At 40.8% G+C, this 18,780-nt stretch overlaps 2 protein-coding genes across 6 annotated transcripts in view; one reads left to right on the top strand and one right to left on the bottom strand.

Moving 5' to 3' along the window:
• Positions 1-8,333, top strand: part of ZNRF3 (zinc and ring finger 3) — a 78,670-nt gene extending 70,337 nt beyond the window's left edge. For all 3 annotated transcript variants that reach the window (XM_057406157.1, XM_057406158.1, XM_057406159.1), the window contains 3 exons: positions 1,805-1,907; positions 2,659-4,401; positions 5,486-8,333. In XM_057406157.1, coding sequence (XP_057262140.1) covers positions 1,805-1,907; positions 2,659-4,401; positions 5,486-5,529 — 1,890 coding nt within the window. In that variant the 3' untranslated portion in view covers positions 5,530-8,333. The remainder of the gene's footprint in view (positions 1-1,804; positions 1,908-2,658; positions 4,402-5,485) is intronic.
• Positions 1-18,780, bottom strand: part of KREMEN1 (kringle containing transmembrane protein 1) — a 42,514-nt gene that overhangs the window by 1,530 nt on the left and 22,204 nt on the right. The window contains exons 7-10 of one of the 3 annotated variants that reach the window (XM_057406160.1): positions 18,505-18,663; positions 17,347-17,431; positions 16,172-16,374; positions 678-994 (exon numbers count right to left, since the gene is read on the bottom strand). In XM_057406160.1, coding sequence (XP_057262143.1) covers positions 16,212-16,374; positions 17,347-17,431; positions 18,505-18,663 — 407 coding nt within the window. In that variant the 3' untranslated portion in view covers positions 678-994; positions 16,172-16,211. Of the gene's footprint in view, positions 1-677; positions 995-8,304; positions 8,753-16,171; positions 16,375-17,346; positions 17,432-18,504; positions 18,664-18,780 lie in introns of those variants that run through there. The other 2 variants (XM_057406163.1, XM_057406162.1) reach the window with 2 other exon arrangements.

Here is an 18,780-nt window from a genome sequence, read left to right as displayed (position 1 = left end):
ACTACAAGGCAAGAGGTGAGGGATTTAATTTGCAAGTTGCTGCCTCCATTAAGTTGCTTTTCTGGGTCCAGATTACCTCAGCATTTAGTTCTCTTCAGTACTTTTAACAAATGGTGTGCTAAGGTCATGGTGTGTGCCAGCTCCATTGGCATAAGGGATACATTTCATGTTTTGCTGCTTAAGCTCTGATGTAGCACCTTGTCTTTAAAATGTCAGGTATATAGCACTGCTGGGAAAAGAGAGGCGAGAGAAGGAAGAGACAGCAGAAGGCTCAGGAACCATCTTTTGACTCCTCAGTTTCCATCACTGCATTGATGTCAGTGCTTGCCTTCTGTGACACAGTTTTACCCAGAGGAAGCAATGAAAGGATGAAATAAGAAAGAGGCTCCATAGAATAGAAGCAGTCTATAATCACTGCTTTAAACTTCCATATAAACAATTGATGACACTTTATTTTGAAATGATTCATAAAAGATTAATCATTTATAAGGCAATAGAAAATACCAGCTGGAGTACTGGAGTGTTACAAGCTGCAGACAGATAATAAAGTTAGGTGATGGGAAATTATTCAGAGTAGCAAGGATGAAGGCAGACAAGAAGTTCAGAAGCACTGTACAAAACTGACTGGATAAGAAATTCATGCATGAACTTTAGAAGGAAGTGATATGCATAGGGAAGAGCTTCACATGTATTAATGATGGATTGTGAGGTGAGCATTACTGTTCAGGAACAAGATCTTGCAGCTGGTTTAGATAGCTTTCTGAAAGCAATCAGTGCATCGTGGAAGTCAAAAAGGCAAACTGGACATTAGAAATGAGACAGGGCAATCTAGAGAACTGAACAGGAAACCTAATTACACCACCATGTAAGTTCAGTCATCCTCTTATACTGAGTGGTGTGTGCACTTCTGATCTCATTTCACAAAAGATATACTGGAAATGAAGGTGCTTCAGAAACAGGCAGTCAAGAAGTGATCCAAGATTTGGAATGGTTTCTGTGCCAAAAAAAAAAAAAAAAGGCTTGAGTGGACTAGGACTGTTTAGTTCTACATTGACTGTGGGCAGAGGGAATACAAATTGTGAATGGAGGGCATGAACAGGAATCAGACATTCATTTTTTTCCCCAGTGCAATTAAATGAAACTGCTGGGATGCAAAGTGAATCAAAATGTGCTGTTTCTCTGTCAGTGGGTAGTAGCCCTGTGGAACTTCTTGCCAAAGCATGTTACAAATTCAAAACCACAGCTCATGGGGACATTTAAGATGCACTTGAAAGAAAGATCTGTTTCGGGTTTCTGAACTGTTACACATCCAGCAGGCTCAGGGAAATCCTGTGAACAGATAATAGCTGGAGGATGAGAGTGCTGCGCAGGGAAAGAGTATCAGATACGCTGTGTTGTTTCTGCTTTTCCCTGAGTGTTTTCCGTTGTTAATAGTTGTAGGTAAGATGCATTATTAAATGGACTCTATTGATAATTGGTTTTGAAGTTCATTTAATATTTTAAGGAAAACTTTAATGATGGGCTCCTTCAAAGTGTTAGGTCATAGGGACACACAGCAAAAAGTTCCTAAAGAAATGTGGTTTATCTGCATGGAATTCTAATGAAGAATAGACTGTTCTTTTAGTGAGAGCTGATCACTAGCTGCTGTGCTTTTGGCTGTGTTGAACAGATAGCGTTTTTTTCCTTATCACTCAAAGATGAGGAAATTATCAGTTTAGTAACTGAAAAAAAGTAGGAGTAAGTTGTGAAAAATTCACTCATTAGGAAGGAATACTTTTTCATTTTCCTTCGTCTTTTCCTGTAGGAACTGCGTGTTATTCCCTGCACTCACCGATTTCACAAGAAATGTGTGGATCCTTGGCTACTGCAGCATCACACCTGCCCTCACTGCCGCCATAACATCATAGGTAAGTGCTGCAGTAAAGATGCTCTCATCCACTCTGGGCTTAACAGTCTACATGATGAAACAGAAATTGTGCCTGAGCTCATAGTCTTTATTGTTGAACAACCCTAGAAATACAGTTAAGGTTAAATTCTTTCAAAATTACTGTGTGTCCTGGAGTAACAGGTCACATTTCTGGGGCTATGGGTTTGATGCCTTGCAGAGGGCAGTGTTGGTCAGCTGCTGAATGCAAAGAGAAACGGATAGATTAGATGGCTATGTTTTCTCTTTGTAATTATAAAGACAAGACAACATACTGTTTTTTTATTTCCCAGTGGTGGTGTAGCTTGGAAGGTAGTTTCCCTTACTTGCTCTCCCTTCCATTTCCTCTGTCTTGAAAAAGTTTTCTATTAATACACATTTATGTAAAATAAAGAGTAAAGCGAAAACTTGAGGAGTAGCTGCCAGCCTGGCTCTTAACCTGCAAGATCAGGAATATTGTGTAAGCAGAAGCTTTTGCATATGGAAACAGTATCTGTAATCACTTAACTTCTTTTCCATTTTATGAAAATCCAATTGAGTGTTTCAAAGGCTTCCAGGCAGATGCTCTTGACTGAGTTTATTTTGTTATTTTTCCTTCTGTGTAAAAAGTTGTTACTTTTTTTTTTTTTAAACTCTGTTGTGTAGTATAATGGAACAAAATATCCTTCTTTCTTGCACAAAGTGTATTCCTTTTTATTCCCTCCTACTTCTCCACTCTGATTTCTCTCATTCAGAACAGAAGAAGGGAAATGCAGGTCCAGTCTGTTTGGAATCCATCAACCCAGCACGCAGCCGGCAGCAGAGGGTGATTCTGCCTGTCCATTACCCAGGCCGAGTGCACAGAGCAAACCAGGTAACAGCATATCCTACTCGGACAAGCATGGACCCTCATGGAAACCCCATCACGGTGCTTACAGTTGAGCGACATGGTGATCAGAGCCTCTACCAAGCCCCGTCCCCAGCCTATATCCGAAGTTACCAGCCTATTCATTTGGACCATGGACCAAACATGCATCACTGTAGCCTGGAACATAGGGCTTACTCTCCAGCACACAACTTCCGAAGATCCAAGTTTGGGCGCAACTTTTCCAAAGCAGCATGCGTTTCCCAATATGAGACCATGTATCAGCACTACTACTTCCAAGGCCTTAGTTACCCTGAGCAAGATGGACAGCTTCCAGCTGGCATTTCCTCAAAGGGTCCTTCCCGTGCCTTTCAGCCTGGTAGCAGCATGCTTTTCCCTCCTGTGGTACATGTAGTGCCCTCATCCCGCTTGGAGAGTGGCAGTACCTCCAGCTTTAGCTGCTATCATGGGCATCGTTCAGTCTGCAGTGGATATCTGGCTGATTGCCCTGGGAGTGACAGCAGCAGCAGCAGTTCTGGTCACTGTCACTGCTCCTCTAGTGATTCCATGGTTGACTGCACAGAGGTCAGCAACCAGGGGGTTTATGGGAGCTGCTCCACCTTCCGCAGCTCTTTGAGCAGTGACTATGACCCATACGTTTACCGCAGTAAGAGCCCTTGCCGAGTAGGTGAGGTTGGTGGTGCAAACAGGGGTGCAATTGTTCTCTTGGAGGGCCCCCACCAGGATGAGCTCCCAGCTCATGGTCACAGTCTGGTGGGTGCTGACTGCCGGCCTGTGCCAGCTTCTTCCTCAGGGGACCAACTGTCTAATTGCAGCATGGATACGAACTATAGCAGTAATTCCTCGCTCGAGCACAGGGATGCAAATGGCACTACCTCAGAGAGAGGACATGAGGCCACTCCTGGTACTGCCTTGGATGTTAAAAGGAACTGGAAGAATCCAGAGATAGCAGGGCCACTTATGGAGCAAGCATGTGCATACTGCTTTGAATTCCAGCACTCTGCCCTGGAGCCTAGCAATGGGACAGCTGACTGTAATGCACTCTTCCTTAGCTCTCAACTGTGGGGGACGTGTGGCCCAGGAATAGAACCACAGTCAGGGAACATCCCGGGCTTGTACAGTATTAACTCAGACCACTTGCGTAGGACAGATGGAGTAAAATATGAGGGGTTGCCCTGCTGCTTCTATGAAGAGAAGCAGGTAGCCTATAGTAGCAACAGTGGCAGCGGAGGTGGTGGCTGCTATACAGAAGACTATGCAGTGAATGTGCAGTACACGCTTCCTGATGACACCTTGCCAAGCTGCTGTAAGAGTGTCTGTGATCTGGGTCAACGCATTCCCATAATTCCTGAAGACAGAGACTGTGAGCTGATCCTTCCTGCAGAGTGCCAAGGGACCCACACAGGAGGCTGTAGTTCCTGGGATGGAACACCTGAGCTAGATACTTACCTGCACTGCCAAGGTATAGGAGAGGTACAGGACGAGAGGGAGGTCTGCTATGAGACAACATCATTTCTGCAGCAGAACTACTCTCGGGAGGAAGAAGCTGGAATGCTCTTTCCCAGTCCCACTTTGAACTCCCAGAAGCTGATGATGACCACAAAGGCCACAGGTAACACATGTGCTTTTTTTGATTGCTTGCAACCTTTCTGTCCTAGTATATGGAGTGCTGCCAGCTTCCTGGGTACCTGCATCCATAAAAGTTACTGCCATCCTTTGCATGATAGTAGGTTATTGAGTAGTTCTTCAGCCAAAAGTGGGTTCTCTTGTTACCTGTATCCATTTGGTCATAGCTAGAGAAATAGAACATGACAGTCTACTATCTAACCCTGTAAGAGTGTTCATACACATCCTTTGTGGGGAGGAGAAAACATGACTGCTAGTACAAGTCCCTCATTAGAGCCCCCACAGCCAGGGACTCACTTCCATATGGTGAGCTGCATAAGCGGGCAAACCCACAGTGCTGGGAGGTGACAGTCAGGCTGTCCCTGTCTTAAAAAAAAATGAAAAGACTGAAAACCTTGTAATTGCTGTAGAATATGTGGGAAAGTCTCTGCTGTGGACATACACAAGGGGGAAAAAAGAAGTTCCTGCAGAATGTAGAGGGTATTCCTTACCTGCCTTGCCAGGGCTGTTTTGAAGGGTATTCATAGGAATCTTCCAGGTTGGAAGGGACCTCAGGCCGTCATCTCCTCCAGCCTCCTTGCACAAGGTAGGGCCAGCTCTGAGATCAGACCAAGTTATTCAGTTTGTGAGGCTAGACCAAGTTTATCGCGTCAGGCCATGAGAACCTCCAGGGATGCAGAATACACTCCCTCTTTGGGCCCTTGTTCCCATGCTTGACTGCCAGCATGGTGAAATGATTTTCCTTGTATCCAGTCTGAACATCTCGTGTTTCAACTTAAGCTCATTACTTCTTGTCCAAAACGCATCACTGTGAAGAGCCTGGCTCCACTGTTGTGACAACCTCCGTGCCGGCATTGCAAAGCTGCTAGGGAGTGCCCGGAGCCTCCTCTTCTGCAGGCCGAACAAACCCCAGTACCTCAGCCTCTTCCCACAGGGCAAGTGCTCCGGCCCTCTGAGCATGTTGGCTCTCTGCTGAATTTGCGTCAGACAATCAGTGCCTTGTTGTGGGACCCCCAAAACTGGATGCAGTATTCTAGATGCAGTGTTCCTGAGTTTTCTTTATCCTTCAGGTGCTGGATCTCATCCCTTGGAGAGAAGCCAAATCGGTGACTAGACCTGTCCAGATGATCCCAGATGGAGAAGTGGAGCTTATCAGAGACTTCAAATTCTCATGAAGCTGATTTTTTTTAAGCTTTGACAAACAGACAAAAGTGGTAATGTGGAGAAGTCCCCCCCCACTTCCTCTTCCTCTGTGTCCACATTGGCTTGGTTGTCTCCTTTGTCCCTCTTGCCTGAAGCTTTCAGGCCTCCATTTGTGAGCAAAGCCCATGAGGGACATGGTATGGAGCATTTCTGAGCTCTAGTGCCATTTCTATATTAATAACAAAGTGTTATTTATATTTTCTTTTTAGAAGTGACCGTGTCAGCTCTTGCTGAGAGGTAACACGGTGTGTTGAATAAGCCAGGCTATATGTAGATGCTGTTACCTCCTACATAAAGGAGTCCAGCCTTTGATAAGCTCAGGGCTACATCTGCCTTAGAAACCAGATAGCACCTTGAAATATAGTAGTCCAGAAGGATACAGCTTCTGTATGGATGCTCAGATACTGACTAATCCTAGTGGCAAATCTTAGTAGCCAGCAAGTTACATGAGCAATTTTAAGGAAGCTGAAGCATTGGACTGTCTCCTTTCTCCTCTTCCCTTCTCCCCTTTTCATGCTGCTCTGATGATTTAACTAGGAAGGGTCTCCTGCCATTATGATTAATTTTAACAGAGTGGGGGTAGGGAAACAGATAGCTCTGAATGTTTTCCTCCTCACTTCCTGCTAAACGATGGACCTCATTTATCTTCTGACTGGTGAAGAATGATGGGGACCCCTCCCTCATACAGATTCTACAAGGGAGTGTTTAGAAAGGGTAATACCTTTGTAGGTAATGAACCTTGCCTTCCATAGGAAGTTCTCCAGGCACCTGTAGCTCATGTTACGGCTGTGAGGAATGGTGGCATATGCAGGAAAACAAGAGCTTGCAGCTTGGCTGCCTCATTTTGGAAACAGGTCAGGTGTCTTGTTTTCTTAAAAGACTGCAAGCATGCCTAAGGGAAGGAGTGCTTGTTACCTTTTGTGTGTGTGTAAAACTGAGGGACTTGGTTTAATCAATGTTTTCTTTGCTGTGGTTGATGTAGCTTCCATAGATTGATCTGTTTTAAAGGTTTCTTGGGCCCAGCTAGTTGTGCTTAATTTTTTTGTTTTGTGTACAGAGTGCTCTCTGTACTGCATTAGCCTGGGCACATACTTTCGTTCTTGTTCTTGTACTAGTGGGGATGTTTGTTATCATGAGATAATACATATCGTCACTTCTGATAGCAGTCGTTTCCTGTGGAAACAGCAGCTTCTGACTAAGAGGCTATCATAGCATGGTTTAAGTTGCCTGTCATGCTGCATGTGCCTGAGGACACAGTGTCATCCTGTCTGGTGTATTCACAGCAGGAATTCTCCTAAAGGGAAACTAATTATTTAATGCCCACAGTGCTAGTCTTCTGCAAAGATCTGTCTAAAGTTCAGTTTGCTTTGGATATACTTAAAAGACGTGAAAAAAAAGATGTACCCTTCATGTTACATCTTTTTGCCAAAGTAATGTCCTTGACAGCACTGGGCTAATCGTAAGAACCAGCAAAGTTAACTTGTTTGCTTTGTAGTCCCAAATGAAATCTTTCAAAAGAAGTAAACATCTAAGAAACAACAAATAGATTAATCTGTTTACTTACTTTCTGTACTGAATAAGTTAGGAAAAAAATAATTCTATTTAAAGGCATTCACATTAAGTCTTTTTAAATGAACAAACACCAAAATCTAGCTGTTCAGAAAACTAATAGAAGGCAATAGCTGGGTATAAGGCTAAGAGAAAAATTCCAGTAAACACAGTTTCTGTGTATAAAGCTTATGGAAAAATGATTCATTCTCTGAATGACTGAAGTGGTATGTGTTGGGAGAATAAACTTGAAAGGTTTGAAGGTTTTGTTTGGTTGTTTTTCAAGTCTTACTTTTCTCCTTCCTCCACTCAAAAGGAATGCATTGTAGAAGCTATGGTGTATTACCTTGGTTATTCTGCTTCCTGTTTTGTGAGGCACAGCCAAAGGCCACCGAAGATGCACCGTACTGTGTAACTACACAGCGTGTTGTGTTAAAATGTGGTTATAAAAAGAAATTTGAATATTCGGGCTCATGGTGGTTTTGGATGTACTGGTCTCATTCACTTGCTGTAGAAATCTGCCAGTACAATGGTCTTGGCAGGCATTAGCGCAGAGGTACCCTATGCCTGGATACTGTGGTTAGTTTTATAGTCAACATTTAGTTAATTCCCTGCTACCTGTATGTCTGTACAGATGGTTTTGTAACAAAATGCCTTTCTACTACTTACGTGAACAGTTTTCATTGTGTTTGGCTCATGAGGCACTATTTAAAATGTTTTTAATTAAAGTTATAGCACTTAAAATTTTTGTATAAAATTTGCTGTAAAGATTTGTAATATGGTCAAAGGGCTCTTTCTCCTTCATTACCATTTTAAAAATGTTTTAAAAGCTAGGAAACATCTTGTATATATTCTGTGTATGTATAGCAGCACATTTCATTTATGGAAATATGTTCTCAGAATATTTATTTACTAATATATTTATCTTAAGCCATGTCTTATGTTGAGAGTGTGTGACAATATTGTAATAATCATTGAAAAATCACTAACATGAGGCCCTGTAAATACATGATAATTGCACACAAAGATTTTACAGTACTTGCTGACCAAAAATGATACAAGAAACATTGTAGTTACGTGAGTTTTGTAAGAAAGTGTACAAATGTCTGTATAAAAAGAAAAAAAAAAAAGGCAAAACTACACAAAAATACAGTTTTATTGCATATACATGTGGAAGTTGTACTTCTTGTTTTGAGGGAAAGGACATGGATAGCTGTGCTCTCCAAAGTAAAGTCCTACGTATACTGATACGAACTCTAATATAAACAGCTTTTTAAGTAATAGGTAAGTGAATCTGTATTTCCATGCACACAGATCCTAACATGATCACAATAAAAGATTCAGAAGTGGCTTTTTTCTGGAGGCAACCCGTAATGATCTGTCTCAGCACCATTCAGTTTTGGCAAATGCCACAGTTGAGTATCAACCAGAAGTGAGCGTTTTTGTTGCTAGGTATTGGTGCAGTGTCAGTCTAGTCCTTGACAGTTTCATCTGCCTTCCTAACACTGTCCCCAGGTAGTCTCACAAACACAGTGTTTGTGTTACATGAGGGCTGCCTGTTGCTTCAGCCCAGAGGGCTGATGTTGCTATTGAAGAGGGGGGAAGTTAGAGATACTCATTACAGGGAAACATCGATTATAGGAAGGAAGGCAAAGACAGCGTAGGGCACAGAAGGACAAGTTAGGAAAGCCGTGCACCAGAGTATGCTGTGGAAGAGCTCGTGTTCTTGACTAACAGGACAGCACTTGGGCCATTATACAGCGAGCTCCTTGGGAGCAAGCCCCGGAAGCCTCCAGGCACATGAGTGACATCTGCTGGAAAGCATCCTCCTTTGTGTTTGGAACTTGCCTGCTGCTTGTAGCAGGGATACTTAGTTCTGGTTTCAGGTAAAAATAATCCAACAGAATAATACTGTTTCCAGTCCTGAGCCAGCATTGTGGAGGTGGGTACAACTGGGTAAATCACGGCTTGAAGAATCAAACTAAATCCAAGTCCTTACCCTGGTCCTGCCGAAATGAAAATCAGTGCTGTGCTACTCTCGTTATGCCGACAGAGGGCATAATTTGACCAAATATGTTTGCGCAGACAGCAAAAAAGAGGGGCTTGGATGTGTGTGGCTACCAACCTGCATGTGTGTGTACATGTACGTATTTATGTAATGTGTGTATTTATGTAATGGGTGTTCATATGTTATTGTATAAACAGTTTTCCTCCATACAATTATTTCCCATGCAGTGATACACAAGAGAAAATCTTGTTTTCTCTTCCAGTTTCTCAAGATTTTTACCTGGTAATTCCTTTGACGTTCCCCTTCTTTCATCCATGTTCAAGTGCACTCAGAATTCAGCCAAGAAATGAGCCTTACTTCTCTCCAATCCTCTCCTTCATTTGTGAGAACTCCCATGTTTGGGATGACAGCCTGTTGAACTGAAGAGTATCATGTTGCATGGGACACTTTCTAGCATGAGCATCAATTATTCTCATCTTGGATAATATGGGAATGGGAAAGCCTGGTGGTCTGTATGAGAAGACAGGCACAATAATGGAAGAGCAACAGGCAGGAGGGAGTTAAGCAGCACCAGCAAGTGCTTCCTAATCAAAATACATGCCCTTTTTTTGCTTAATGAACAGAATGTTGGCAATTGCCAATAATTACAGATACGCATTTTATTTGCAAATTAGTTCATTAAACAGTTGTTCTTAAAAATCACATAAAACCTGCTATATGTGTTTGGCTGATAGGCTTGTGTTGACAGGTGACATCTGGGCCTCGTTCCTCTTCCTTCCCTGCACCCTTCCCAGTTTGCCATTGCTGACTAGTGTTTTGTTTTGTCAGTTCTTGTTCTGAAGAAAATCTTGAGGCTATAGTGCTTTTAACAACAGGATTTACCTCTATTGTACTGTCCCACACAATCATTGGTAAGCCCATACTTGGTCTCTTTGAGAAAGACAGCTATGGGCTGTTGGCTGAACTTGAATGTGGTGCTTAGTTTTGTTTGTGTGTGTTTGTGGTATCCTGTCTCTTATTTGTTGTGGTTTTTTTTTAAATGACTAAATGTAAACATACTTCTATCAAAAAATCAGTATTTTCATATTTGGCAGGGGGGTTCTTTTGAGTTCAATATTTAAGGAACAAATTCATGTACCATCTCCATATGGTAAAACATGAAGCAGCAGGAGCAAGCTATTGTTAATGAGATTGTACATTATGGTAACACTTGGTGGTTTTGTAACACTATCTCATTTTTGCTGTAGCAATATTGGGTCCATCTGTCCAATGCTGTGACAGCTGTCGGGTAACACTGTTACTTGAGTTCTATAAGAGAAGTGTCCTTAAAAGGATGACAGCTGCCTTCATACTGTGTGGAGCCTGTCCTAAGTGTTTGGCCAAGGAGAAAACAGCAAACCTGAAACCAGGTATTTCACCTTAACAGCAGAGGTGCCATGCTCCTGTGACTTGGAACAGATCACACAAAAGTGTCTCTTTCAAAACAAAGAATATATCTCCCTCATGGGGAATGAAACTGTTGCTTAGGAAACAACAGAGAAGGCAGCAGTCCCCAGAATAAGCAGCAGTGTAAGACGAGTCTCATAATCTGAATGGCAAGAAAGGAGTGCAGAATAACCTTCCCTGTAACAGTGGCGTTTCTACCAGAAAATGAGAGCTTGAGCCCTGACATGAGAAGCTGGAGACAGTTTTGATATCTGATGCTGGTGTTCAGATGTTTACATAAAATATAGCTGAAGATTTCTTCAACGAAGTGTAGCATTATTTTGGTCAGAAGGAGGAATTCATAAAAGAAAAATGTATCTTGCAAGAAACTCAAAAGACCATTACATGCTGCTGCAATCTGTAGAGAAAACACTGGAAGAATTAATATTCTAATAGTTTGGAAACATGTAAATTGAAAACTTCAATTTGACGCTACCTCAGAAATTGCTTCTCAGAACGGTGCTGTTATTTTCTGTATGGAACCATTTTCAGCAATCCCTTCCACCCTCTGCAGCAGACAATGCTGCTGTAATGTGCTGGTGAACTGCAGCAGTTTCTGCCTGTATTCGCTGCCGGCTGTGCTTCAGCAGCACAAGCTGAACCCTCCTGCAGAAATTCACTGGTTTTGTGTTTTGTTTTTTTTTTTAATTATATCATGACTGCTTACAGCCGTTTGCTGGACACAGGATGAGCATGTATAAATACAGAGTTCAGCAGTAAGCTGCTGCAAGTTGTATTCATTCTGTTTTCCTGTCAGTCTCATCTGGTTCATGTGACAACCTTTGGACTTACAGTAAATTGTCTTGAGACTGAAATTCAGAATGTCAAATTGTATCCCAAAGCACAGGTCCTCAGTGAAGTGGATAAAGTACCAGTTGTGTGAAATGTGTGTGTTGGAATGTGACAAATAAAATGGTATGGTCAGAAGACAAGTTATATTTTTCACTCTCACAATCTCCCACTAGCAGATTGATAAGGTTATTCATAAACATCTAGAATAATATTCAGTTGAAACTATCACTGGACTATATTTCATTGCAAGATTGTGAAATATCATTGGCATTAAGAACTAGTTGGACAAGTTTTTGTCAGGAGTTGTTTTTGTAGTTCACCCTTCCTTTAGGCAAAGTGGTGCACTAGAAAATTCTGCCAGCAGTCTTCCCGCTGCCTGAGAAGGCTTATTAAGCAGAAGATGAAACTGGAAAAGCTAGTCACACTCATGCTGTGGCAGCCAATTGTCTGCTGATGTGTTTGGCCTGTAGTGATATAGGCTGCAGATTCAGGACTGTTTCCAGAGCTATCAGTAAAAATATCCCATTTATACTACTGCCAAGGGAGCTTAGAATACAGTGACTATAATTCTGTGGTATCACTGGGTTGTCTGCATGAACAATCTGATAAACCTCCTCAACATTGCACTGGCTGTAGAAAGTCTGGCAGAAACAGGCCCTAAAAAAGACTCTGGTATTGCTCAATTGGAAAAGCAGATGACATGTTTGATGTTCAAATGGTCCTGAGAGTATACGCATGTGAATTTGCAGAACAATTACAAGTTAGAAATGAGATTCAAAGAAGGAAAGTGTGTTTTAAAGCAATTGTTTCATCAGCATCTATTCTGCCACAAAACTGTCTGGGTTACCCTCTTCTCAGTGTTCTTGTATCATATATACCAGTGAATTATGTTTGATGTTTTTTCTATGGTTACAGTGTATAGAAAATTTATTTTCCCACAGTGTAAACTAACATTTTCTCTTCCTATGTTAGCAAGATACAAGCATAACATGCTGTATTAAATAATGCATTTCCTATACATATATAAATATATATTACTATGATATCACACGTTTTTAAATAACATAGTCTCTATTTCCCCCCAACATAACAGTATTAAGACAAAAGTACACACAGAAATCAGCTAGTCAACAAAGTAGTTTCAAATGTAGATTTTAAATGGGGGACACCACTTGTCCAGCTGTCCCCTTCCACCTGAGGGCCACAGACACTGCAGACTATTGTAACTGAGATGCTGCATGAAGCAAGAAGGCAGGCCCACAAACTGCTGCGATGGCAGTGCTATCAAGAGTACTTACTGCTCTGCTTCTGGGGTAGACAACTGTCTTTTTCCTATGGCTTACTGTCCACTTAGCTGTGCTAGTTCACCTCGGTGCAACCACTCAGTAAAGCAGCTCAAGAGAACTCATCTCTGTTAAAAGGAACTTGGGGAAGAAAAAGCAATAGTAATTTTTAACCTGATCGGTTTACTGCACCACCACGCAGCCAGCTGAGTGAAGAAGGAATGCCTGTGTATGAAGAGGCAGCTCCTCATGATGGTTTTGTTGTCAAACCAGTTGCTTTTGAAATTGTGGCCAATGTCATGTTTGCAGCCTGTCTGGCCTGTGGAGGGAATTGCTAGGCAGGAGGTCAGAAGGCCATTCTGATACAATTCCACATCATTTCAGTTTGTGGAAGGTAACACGATGAACACAAACCACCCAAGGTGCCCATGCCCTCCAGCTGTCAGCACTCAGCTGCTAGTTCCACAGGACCATTCCTGAGTGCTGAATCCTGTGGGATTATAACAGCTGTGCATATCAGACTTTTCTTCTTTCCCTCCCCAAAGCCTTCTAGCAAACATCAAAAAGTGCTGTTAATGGCTGCCACAAACATTGGCCATTTACCACCATCCACTGAAGTGTTTGCACAAGGAGCACAAGCCACCATACCAAATCTTCTAAAAATCCACAGCAGAGACCCTACCTGCTCCTCGTGATCTCATGCCTGCAGAGGAAGAAGTGCTTTTTAAGGGACCCTGTATTAAAAGTATCTAGACTCAGACAATCTGAAAGATTGAGGGGGTGGGGGAGACATAACAATTTCCTCTATACTGTTATTAGTGTGTTTACCTGCACACTGTCCAATACCTTAAGCTTAGCCACGTTTGTTGTTGCCATGGCTAGTTAATCTACTGTAACTGCTGGTTTTATGGGTCTTTTGTACAGAAACTGGGTAAACATTCCCTAAGACAGGCCCATGAAATGCGATTTTATTATTTAAAAAATAGTTGAGGACTAAGGGACCAAAGCAAAATCTCAGTTTCTAAATTCTCTGATTTTGCCTTAGCAGCATTTGTCCTTTTTGTTGTTGTTTGTGATGGGCTTTCTCTAATTTTACAGGGAAATTACATTATTTACTGAAGACCAGTCTAAACAGTTCTGTATTTTTTTCATTCTGCAGTAGGCAGAAATCAGTCATGGGACACTGATTTTTTTTTTTCCCCCAGTTTATTAGCATTAGCTGCTTTAAGAATATCCATTTGACTGTTTGACTATTTAACTGCTCAAGAACATTTAATAGGGCAAGCAAAGAGCTTGATCACAGTGTACTCATAACTTCTCTCTTAGGGATCTAGCTTTACAGCATAACTCTTCTCCCAGTTTTCCATTACTGAACCATGTTAAGCATGCTTAGGAAGCAAACCAATTTGTTTTGCTAGGAATCTGTGAGGTGGACACCTTCCCTACACAGTATGATGCAAAACTTGACAGTTAAAAGAGCAATTCAGAATTTTCTGTTTGCTCTGAAAGAGGTAATGTTTTTTGGCCCAATCTGATGACACGAAAGAGGTAACAAGTGTATTTTACAACTTGTCTTGTCTTGATTTTAGGCAATACGGTAATTGTATTTTCCTACATTCTTTCCAGCAGCTCATGCAATAAAGTACTAGATGTTCCCATGATATTCCATGTTTTTTATATAAACAATTCCATAAATGCTGTCTCAGTAAGGTCTTGTTTTTATTAAGCATTTGTTGTGGTATTGTTCAGCTGTCTCTGGCACTCATCTGTGGTACGTAAATGGAGCTGGAATGAATTAAATTCAGGTAAAAGACTAGATCTACAATGGCAAGTAAGGCACAGTATTTCATTGTCTAGTCTTACGTGCCTGTTTTTTCAAAGAAATCTCTAGACCTCATGAAGAGTAGGCGTTTACATGTTAAAAACAGAAGGGCAGATACTACAAAGAATTTAAACTTGGTTACAAGTTTATTAGTTCTCTTTTGCAGATGCATTTAATAGTGTTTCTGTGACTGCAGGTCTGATATACACTGACTGTTGGTGTATATTTAAACTGATATCTATTCCATTTGTCCATTTGTATTTTAATGGCTCTCACTGAATTTCCTCTAACTTAGTTCACAGAGCTGTTCATTCAGTTTTCCAGGCAATTTATCTGATTTCTGCATTGTCAGCTTTTCCCAAATATCTTGCTGGTCTGACTGGCTGAGGCTGAAAGGTTGAAGATCACCACTGTTGATCCCCAGTGCTGGGATGAGAAGTTTGAGCATTGTGGGCAGACAGATATTCTACCATAGAGGAAAAAGAGTTAATGCTGTCTGTTGCAATCAATGAGAAATTTCACAGATCAGATCCCCACTGATGTATTAGTTCTTTGACAGTTAAGAGTATTAATCTTAAAAATGCAGCTCAGTTTTAATTTTGCAGGCACAGAGACACTTTTTCTTCTCACAAGTAAGTATCAAGGCAACTTGTATGTGTGTTCAGATGCGCAGCCTGGCATAGGTGAGTTGTTGATAGCAGGCTACAACTTTGTACATAGTTTAGGCTGCCAAGATCAGTATCTTTAACTTCAGAGTAAGAATTTGTCTTAGTCAGCCTCACTGTTTAAAAATTCAGTGGATTTACAATTTCTTTGGACAATCCTTTAAGAAGTCCCAGGCTTACATCCAGGACTTCAGTCTGGAGTATGATAGTGTTTTAAAAGATCACTGTGAATATGAACAAAATCATCATAATCATCAGTGAATGATGGGTCAAACATAGTCATTTAAAAGCCTCCATTGCTTGTGCAGATCCTGAGATCCTGACGTGGTAAGCATTTCTCCATCAAAACTCACATTTGCAGCTGAAATTCCATAGTGTGTTTGTCTCCTGAATTTGATTTTATTTGTACATCTCTGCTTCTAGAAACAGAAACCATAGAAACAGCAGAGCACTGGGCAACCAGGCTGATCTCAAAGTCTTCGACTCCCATTTTACTGTATAGAACCAGTTAGACACATTGATATCCAGGCTAGTGAATTCTGGTTGCTGTGGAAGCTCAACAGGTCATCAGTACCTATCTCAGTCTTCAGCCTTGAGATAAAAGGGACTAAAGTAACCTGACATGATACAGTTACACAGCAAAGCAGGACACAAGAAGTCCTCAACCTGCAGGTACTCCTTCAGTTACTTTTTGCAGGAGTACAGGGCGTTTCACAGGTTTTTACATAGATCTTAAGTGCACTGTTCTCAAGGCAGTAATTAACAGCACCACAGATTCAATGAACACCAGATAGTTCAAAACTGCTGCTGCAATTAATTGCTCCTGTTGCCTGTAGTGTACCCAAGAGAGCAGAAGACAGGCAAAGTCACTCAAAAGCCTTTGGAAAATGCACTTTTTGGAAAACAAGTATGAGATTCAGAGGAAAGAAAAAAAATTATTCCCAGGTCACCTGGATTTTAAGAAGGTTGATTCTTGTAACATAAGACACTTCAGTTTCCCACCAGTGGGTTGCAATCATCTTGTTGACTTCGAAGCTTTTTCTTGAAGATGGATATTGATGTGGATGGCTGGTAAAATATACTCCAGATCTCTCCAGCAGAGGTAACCTCATTGGAATCTTCTGTTCCAGTTGCAGATGGTATCTGATGGGATCTAAAAAATGTGTTAATTCACTGTGAGTGTTAAGGTGCTTGGGGTGCTGCTGGTTTTAGTCAGTTTCCACTAAATCTGTGACACCTTTTCTTTCTACCTGTGGCACAGTTGCATAGGGTTCTGGGGTTGTTTGTTGGTTGTTTCTTGACCAAATGAAAAGTTAGGCATTTTGTTGCTAGAATAGCTGCTACCCTAACAAAAGCAACAATATTAAGAAGCCTGTACGTATTCTATCACTAACTGCCATTAATATACATATATTTCCATGTATATTTAAGCCTGTTTGTGGTACGTAAATACAATATTCAACATTTATGATTCATTAATAACTCACCCATCATTTTATTCAATGAGTGTCCATCTAGAGGACACAAAAATTAGTTGGTGTAAGTGTAGAGAAATACAGTAATAATATTATGTTGTTTTTATTAATAGACAAAAAAAAAAACAAAAAACAAACCAACAAACTGGTTAAGTGTCACACCATAATAGAGATTTTGATTTCTGTGATTCTTTTTTGAACCATTTTCGATATTTCAGTAAAAGACAATATTAACTAGCCCTTATCTAACTCTTTTCCCCAGTTTCCTGTGCTGTGATGGGGTTTTAATTTTTTCCCCACAAAGTATTATCATAATTTGAACTCTTCCCCCCCCAATGCCAGATGACTGATTACATTTTCCTCCTTGCTCTATAACATCACTATGAGAAGCCTTTTTATTCCTTAAAATACAAATTTTGTGAAAACAAGACCAAAGTAAATATTCCAGCAGCAAATGCTATCCTAACAGACTGGAAAGTTCCAAAAATGTGCTTATTTAGTAGCTTTTATGAGGATACAAATATGTAATATATAACTTAGATTTGAATATGGCCAATCTGACAATATCATAAGGCAGAGAAATGAAGTGCTTCAGGTTTGGTACAGAGCTGAGATGTCAGTTCTCAAGGCCAGTTTTGCTCCAGACTCACCTCATGGTAATGTGGAGGAATATCTTTGCTATTATGGCTGTAATACTTAGGATGAGCAGTGCTGTGAGACTATATATTGTCCACTCTGTAAAAGAGGAGAGGGAGAGGAGAAGTTCTCAGTTCATTAATTTATTTACAGTTTTTAATGTAAGAATACTGCACAAAAGAAACCCAAAAGAAACCCATAGCTTTCTAATGCGTTACTCAAAACTGTAATTTCGATGTGTTTTATACCTGTAAGTATTTTCTGTAAAGGCTGGCAGAAACTGTGTAACTCTCAGTCAAAACTGTTTTTTCCCCATGCATGACTGATCCCTAAAATTTAAAGCTGGGAAAATCAAAGCATATACCAGTAAAATTATTTACTAGTCTCTAGGAAAGGAATCAAAACTCAGAGGAAAAATTAAAAGCAGACTAAAGAACATACTAGGATATATGCTACCAGTAGTGACTCTGTGTTTGCAAGGAGATGGCCTAGTTTTATAACAGCTATCAGAGAGTCCACAGTGTGATCATGGCCCAGCTTCAACAATATATAAACATAGATATACTCAGGGTAGTTGAAAGACAGGAGAGGCCAAAAGTGATATTCAGCAAGAATGCATTTCCACTCATTTCCACAGTTGTTTACCAGTCAATTTCCTGAATGGTGCCTTGAAAGTGAGCTCTAGACACGTAAGAGTTCTCAGTAGCATTTTCCCTACACCCATTAACTTGTTTCATCCTTGTAGAGCCCTCTTTGTATTACTGCTGTAGTTTTTGTGAATTGGTGTGACTGGGACACATTCTGCATTGAGGCTCTTCCAGACTACAAAAGCTTACTCTTTTTTCAGTGCCTTTTGCCACCTCTATGGTATGCACTGGTCACTGAAGCTGATTCTAGTAAGGAGATTGCTTTGATTCACATATTATTATGTGCTTTCATTCTCAAGGAGTCAGCATCTTCACAGTATTTCTAACTGATTTAGGCCAAGAAGTGAGTTTTGGAAAGTCATGAGAGCAGCACAGTTAGTGGTAATTAGACTAAATGAAAATTTATCTATTGGTAAAAGGCATAGTGGATCACATAATATGGTACAGGAGGCAAAGAAAATAGTGACTCTAGATTGTGCCTTGGCAACATGTTTTTCCTGCTTCCACATTTTCTTGTAATATTACCAGGCATGGAGCTACTGGGATGAGTTGGGCTGGTTGTGATGACATAAAGTATCTTTGATGACCGGGCTGCACTGATGCTGAGATTTGCTTGTTCATTTATCTTCTCTGAAAAGGTCTGATTCACTAGAATCTTGTTTTGATGCATGTTGTCCTTCACAGCTGGAAACACAAGAGTATGATTATTATAATTTCTTAAAAGGTATAGTTGGATTTTATTTTGTGCTTGTAAGCACCTCTCTGGTTTAATTATAGATCTCCAATAATCAAATTATGCTT

The sequence above is a fragment of the Pezoporus wallicus genome, unplaced genomic scaffold (genome assembly GCF_028554395.1).
Source record: "Pezoporus wallicus isolate ANWC-B61680 ecotype Strahan unplaced genomic scaffold, APGP_CSIRO_Pwel_v1 contig_8819, whole genome shotgun sequence".
Taxonomy (NCBI): Eukaryota; Metazoa; Chordata; class Aves; order Psittaciformes; family Psittacidae; genus Pezoporus; species Pezoporus wallicus.
This window is presented reverse-complemented; position numbering and strand designations above follow the sequence as displayed.